Source organism: Colobus angolensis, unplaced genomic scaffold (assembly GCF_000951035.1).
Source record: "Colobus angolensis palliatus isolate OR3802 unplaced genomic scaffold, Cang.pa_1.0 Scaffold61, whole genome shotgun sequence".
NCBI lineage: Eukaryota > Metazoa > Chordata > Mammalia > Primates > Cercopithecidae > Colobus > Colobus angolensis.
The window spans coordinates 6,861,240-6,868,028 of record NW_012119710.1 but is presented as its reverse complement, the minus strand read 5'-3'; the positions used below and the strand labels follow the sequence as shown (position 1 = coordinate 6,868,028).

At 42.9% G+C, this 6,789-nt stretch overlaps 1 protein-coding gene across 1 annotated transcript; it reads right to left on the bottom strand.

Annotated features, from left to right (window-relative positions):
* Positions 1–2,142: 2,142 nt before the first annotated feature.
* LOC105527181 (olfactory receptor 6Q1) lies at positions 2,143–3,132 on the bottom strand. The gene has a single exon (XM_011963463.1). The coding sequence runs from the start codon at positions 3,113–3,115 to the stop codon at positions 2,162–2,164; it is 954 nt and encodes a 317-aa protein (XP_011818853.1). The 5' UTR covers positions 3,116–3,132; the 3' UTR covers positions 2,143–2,161.
* Positions 3,133–6,789: the final 3,657 nt, after the last annotated feature.

The following is a 6,789-nucleotide window of genomic DNA, read 5'->3' as shown; positions in this document are numbered from 1 at the left end:
ATTTGGCCAGCAGAACTTTCTTAGCCAATATCCTAGGGGATGTTGATCCTGCAAGATGGAATGAACTTGCGTCCTTAAAGCTGAACAGAGTCACCCACCAGCCTGGAATACTCACTGTGGACTCTTGCCAGAAAAAGAAAATCTCATTCTTTAGGCTACACTATAGTTAAGGCTCTCTTGTTATAGAGACTTAGCATTTTACTTTATCTAATATATAGTCCATAACTCAGGACTATTCAGACCATAGCCCCCTTCCATAGTCCTCACCACTGTCCTTTTATTTTTTTTTAATTTCCATTTTTATTTTAGATTCAGGGGGTACATGTGCAGATTTGCCACAAAGATATATTGTGGGATGCTGAGGTTTGGATTCTGTTGATTCTGTCACCTAGATAGGAACATAGTACCCAATAGGCAGTTTTTCAGCCATTGCCCTCTCCCTCTCTCCCTCCTTTTGGGGTCCCCAATATCTCTTATTCCCATCTTTATGTTCATGTGTACCCAAGATTTAGCTCCTACATACAAGTGAGAAAATGAAATATTTGATTTTCAGTTTCTGCATTAATTTGCTTAGGGTAATGGCCTCCCATTACATCCATGTTGCTGCATATAATACAATTTCATTCTTTTTCATGGCTGCATAGTATTCCATGGTGTATATGTATTGCATTTTCTTTATCCAATCTACCATTGATGGACACCTAGGTTGATTCCATCTCTTTGTTATTGTGAGTAGTGTCATGATGAACATACAAGTGCATGTGTCATTTTGATAGAACGATTATTTTACTTTGGGTATATACCTAGTAATGGGATTGCTGGCTTGAATAGTAGTTCTATTTTTCATTCTTTGAGAAATCTTCAAAACTGCTTTCCATGTGGCTGAACTAATTTACACTCCTACCAAGAATGCAAAAGCATTCCCTTTTCTCTGCAACCTCCCCAACATCTGTTATTTTTTGACTTTTTGATAATAGCCATTCTAACTGGCACGAGATGGTATCTCATTATGTTTTCATTTGCACTTCTCTGATGATTAGTGATGATGATAATTTTTTCATATGTTTGTTTACAATTTGGATATCTTCTTTTGATAAGTGTCTGTTCATGTCCTCTGCCCACTTTTTAATGGGATTAATTGTTTTTTTCTTGTTGATTTAAGTCCCTCATAGATTCTGGATATTAAACTTTTGTCAGATGCATAGTTTGCAAATATTTTCTTTTATTTTTTAGTTTACCTGTTTGTCTTGTCAACAGTTTATTTTACTGTGCAGAAGCTATTTAATTAAGTCGTACTTGTCAATTTTTGTTTTCATTGCAATTGCTTTTGAGAACTTAATAATAAATTCCTTCCCAAGACCAATGTCCAGAAGGGTATTTCCTAGGTCTTCTTCCAGGATGTTTTTTATAGTTTGAGGTCTTACATTTAAGTCTTTAATCCATCTTAATTTTTGAATATAGTGATAAGTAGAGGTTCAGTTTCAATCTTCTGCATATGGCTAGCCAGTTTTCCCAGCACCATTTATTGAGTAGGGAATCTTTCCTCCATTGCTTATTTTTGTCAACTTTTTCAAAGATCAGTTGGTAGCAAAGTGCAGCTTTATTTCTGGGTTCTCTATTCTGTCCCATTGGTCTATGTGTCTGTTTTTGTATTAGTACCATGCTGCTTTGTTTACTGTAGCCTTATAGTATAGTTTTAATTCAGATAATATAATGCCTCCAGATTTATGTTTCTGTTGTTGTTGTTGTTGTTTTTGCTTAGGATTGCTTTGGCAATTTGGGTTCCTTTTTTGCTTTCATATGAATTTTATAATAGTTTTTTCTAATTCTGTGAAAAATGACATTGATAGTTTAATTGCAATAGCATTGAATCTGTGGATTGCTTTGGGCAGTATGACCATTTTAATGATATTGATTCTTCCAATCTGTGAGCATGGAATATTTTTTCATTTGTTTGTGCCATCTCTGATTTTTTAGCATTGTTTTGTGGTTCCCCTTATAAATATCTTTCACTTCCTTGGTTAGTTGTATTCCTAGGTATTGTATTTTTTGTGGCTGTTATAAATGGAACTGCATTCCTGATGTGGTCTCAGCTTAAACATTATTGACCAACCTGTTTTTAAATATCCAAGGCAAGGAAACTGGGTTCCCACCTGCCTCCTCACTGTCCCTTCCAAAACTTGAGAGAAAAGACTCGACCCAGAGCTCCCTTCACTTCCTTGTTCCTAAGACTGTAGATGAGGGGATTAAGTATGGGCGTGACAATAGAGTAGAAGACAGATACCACCTTGTTGAAGTTGATGGAGGAGGTCACCTTGGTCCGGACATACATAAAGAAAAGAGTGCCATAGAACAGGCTCACCACAGTCAGGTGAGCTGCACAGGTGGAGAAGGCCTTCCAGCGCTCAGCAACTGAGCGGATGTGCAGCAGTGTCCAGACAATGTTGCCGTAGGACACAGCAATGACCATAGAGGAGGCCAGTAGCACAGCCAGAGACACCAGGAAATCCACAGTCTCCTTCCAAGTGACATCTGAGCACGACAAGGCTAGCAAGGGTGAGGCATCACAGAAGAAGTGGTCGATGACATTTGGGCCACAAAATGTTAGCTGAGACATAAGGTAGATTGGCAAGATGGGTGTGAGGAAGCCTCCCAGCCAACAAGCAGCTGCCAGACGGATGCAGGTGCCCCAGGACACCAAAGCCCCATAGTGGAGAGGCATACAAATGGCCACATAACGATCATAGGCCATGGCAGCCAGTAGGAAACACTCAGTTGCCCCAAGGAAGGTAAAGATGAAGAGCTGGGATAGGCAGCCAGCATAAGAAATATTCTTGCCACCATCCACCCCAATAAAACCAGTCAGCATCTTGGGTACTGTAACAGAAGTGTACCAGATTTCAAGGCAAGACAAGTGTGTCAGGAAGAAATACATGGGTCTCCATAGTCGGTGGTCCAAGCCCACCACTAAAATGATGGCCAAATTCTCTACCAAGGTGAACAGGTACATGGTGAGGAAGAGTATGAAGAAGAGGAGGTGTGCTTCATGAATGCCAGCAAAGCCCATCATGACAAATTCAGTTACCTGGGTCCAGTTTTTGGTATATGGCTTCATCTGTGGCAGTGAGAGCTCAGCAAACTCATAGCCTCATAGACAATGAAAGCTCAAAGAGAACCTGTGAGGTTGGAGGATGTTGTACTAAAATGCCCTTCACTTCAGAAGAAAACCATGATGTAAAGACTCTGTTCTTACCCTCAAAGAATTTACAGTACATGAGGGACATGAGAAAACAAATAATATTAGTACAAAATGAAATGCACTGGCTAAGAATAAGACAGGGTACTATGGGCAGAAATAGCGGGGAAGCTCAACCAGTCTTGAGAAATCTTCCTGGAGGGAAGACTGTCTAAAGCTGAACCTGAAAAGGAAGTATAAGTTAGTGAGACAAAAGGTAGAGATAGAGAGAAGACATAGCAAGTATAAAATTCCAGACACCAGACAGGAGACTGCATTTGGGAAATTTCAAGTAGAGACAGTTTACCATATAGAATTCAACAGCTTGATTTCCCAAGCAAGCATACCTGGCTTCAAATAAAAGAGAACCCAACAGAGTTGTTGTGAAAATGTAAGTTAAATAGTTCCTGTAAAGCACTTAGCATCATGTTTGAGTCAATAAATGTCAAAGGGGAAATCTACATGTTGACTTCTCCTGGAATAATATATAGAGAGAAAATGACTGTTTCTGAGCCCGAGGAGTAGGCTGGGACACCATGAAGGGCCAGCAACCAAATTAAGGGAAAGGAAAAAGCTAAGCTTCAGTCTAAAGGCCACAGGGAGCCTTTAAGAATTATAAGCAAAGAAGCAATGCTATTCTTTTTACCCCTTAGAAGGGGCAGGTTTGGATGGGAACAAGATAAGAGGCAGAAGCTGGGCGCGGTGGCTCACGCATGTAATCCCAGCACTTTGGGAGTCCGAGGCAGGAAGATCACCTGAGGTCGGGTGTTCAAGATCAGCCTGGCCAACATGGTGAAACCCTGTCTCTACTAAAAGTACAAAAGTTAGCCCAGTGTAGTGATGGGCGCCTGTAATCCCAGCTACTCGAGAGGCTGAGGCAGGAGAATCACTTGAATGGCAGGGCAGAGGTTGCAGTGAGCTGAGATCATGCCACTGCACTCTAGCCTGGGTGACAGAACGAGACTCCACGTCACACAAAAAAAAGAGGAGGCAGGAAGGAAGGCTGGGTTGGGAGGTTGTTGCAAGTATAGCATGGAGTGATGGTGACTTTAACTGCGGAAATGCCAGTAGGAGAGTGAACATGACTGTTAAAAGACAGAATCAACATAATTGGGTTTGGATCCACACTGGGTTTGAATTTAAGCTCCAATATCAACTTGAAATATATGACCATGAGTGAATCACTAAATAATCCCATTTTTAAAAAAAACAGGTAATACAAAAGAGTTCCCAAGAGATTACTTCCTATCTCATTTTAGAATTAAATGAGAAAATATAATATCTCTATTTTTGTGCCAGTTTTAAAATACAGCCCCAAATTCTTGAACACTCTTCCCATCCAAAAGTAGGGTCTATGGCCATTCCCATTGAATCTGGGTTCTGTGACGGCTTAACAACAGAATAAGGTGGAAGTGATGCTGTGCCAGTCTCCAGGGCCGGGACTTGGAAACCATCAGTTTCCTCTTCTTGCTTCTTGAAACCCAGTCACAGTAGTGTGAGGAAGCCTATGTAGCCTGTGGAGGGGCCTAGGTGAAGAGGAACTAAGTCCCTCAGCCCTCAGCCCTGAGCCCTGGCCAAGCTTCCACTGACAGCCAGCACCAGCGTACCAGCCAGGTGAATAAGCTGTCTGAGAAATAGACCATTCAGCCCCCATTGAGTTGGCCAAGCTGACACCAGCCTTCCCCGCTGAACCCTCCCCAAATCAAAAATCTGTAAGCTAAATAACTGATTGTTGTTTAAACCACTAAGTTTTAGGCTGCTTTGTTATGCGGTAACATCAATAAAGCAATTCTGTCCTAGTCGTGTAACTTGGGCAAATTATTTACTGTTTCTGACCCTTTGGAGAAAAAGAAATAATGTTTTGCTACAGTCACAGATTCCCGAACTGGAATTTGAATCCAGGTTTGCCAAGGTCTAAAGCCCTTGTTCTTTCCCCTATAAATAATTAGCAAGTTCCTTCTGGCTTCAGAATTCCTGGCAATGAAAGCATGTAGAGATACAAAATCAGAAATAAACAAGTTCAAAGTTTTCAGATTTCTGCGTGCGTCTTCACCATGCCTAACATCCCCACCGCGGGAAGTCTATAAACATTGGCTTCCTCTCACATAATTGCATTGCAGCCCCAGACACTTCATGCTTCTGTTGGCTCAAGGAAATTTCAGGACGCAATTCCCTCCCATTTATCTCCTTTGCAACCTCGCTTACAATGTAGCAGCCTCCAAACAATGATCACCTTTCCCAATGGAAACACTGCACACAGACGTTCTAGAAGTTTGACTTGACTTACTGCGTTACACAGTTTCATAGTCAAACTCTCTGAAAAATTCATTATTTTTCATAGTCATGGAGAGAATGAGATTTAGAGTTAAACAGCTCTGGGATCAAGCCCTGAGTTTGCAATTTACTAGCTCGGTTGTGTCATCTATAAATTATTACTATTATTTCTAAATCTTACCTGTCCTTTCAGCTGTGACTCAAGTTTGATAGTCCTGTCTTCACTAGGAAGCCTTTTTCCTTACCTCATTCCTCCAAACTTGTATGCAGGTCAAGCAAACAAATGCATAGGGCACCTGTTCTAGGAACCACAGTGGAGGGTACAGATGACCCCAGCATCTACCCCAGGGCCTGCTACAGAGCAGGTACCCCAACATCCATCCTGAGACCTGGTGCAGAGCAGGTGCCCCCAGCATCCACCCTGGGGCTTGGTACAGACCAGGTTTCTCCAGCAACACCATGGGTGCTGGTACAGAGCAGATTCTCCTGCCAGCTGCCCCAGGGCCTGGTACAAAGCAAGTGCCCCAAGCATCTATCTCAGGGCCTGGTACAGAGCAGGTGCCCCAGCACCCACCCTGGGACCTTGTACAGATGCCCCTGAACATCCACCCTGGGGCCTGGTACAGAGCAGGTGCCCCAGCACCCACCCTGGGACCTTGTACAGATGCCCCTGAACATCCACCCTGGGGCCTGGTACAGAGCAGGTGTCCCAGCATCCACCCTGGGGCCTGATACAGATGCCCCCCCTCAACATCCACCATGGGGCCTGGTACAGAGCAGGTATTACTTTTTAATACTTTCAAATCTCTGATCCATGGCTTAGAGAGAGGGTGCCAGAACCTGTGGGCTTTGTATCAGGCCCAGATTAGCTACATTGAAAGGGTCTGCTCTTGTTTCTCAAAAACTGAAGGAGGAGTAAAGAAGTAGGATACAAGAGAAAAGGAGAGAGGGAGAGCCAAGGGCTAACTTTTTATCCCCTTGCATCCAGGCAATGATGCATTTTACCTGTGGACTGAGATTTTTAAGAAGAGGAGTGTCTTCCCCACTATCTCTTTCCCCATCACAGAGCCAAGAGCTGGCAGGATCCTAGAACCCTGAGGAAAACAACTCACTTCTTCCTGGAGCAGGGGTTACCCAACATTTTCTGTAAAGGATCAGATTTAAATAGTTTAAGCTGGCCGGGTGCAGTGGCTCAAACCTGTAATCCGAGCACTTTGGGAGGCCGAGACGGGCGGATCACGAGGTCAAGAGATCGAGACCATCCTGGCTAACACGGTGAA

Coding starts and splice junctions, on each gene's coding strand:
- LOC105527181 (XM_011963463.1), bottom strand. CDS start 3,115: ATGAAGCCATATACCAAAAACTGGACCCAGGTAACTGAATTTGTCATG.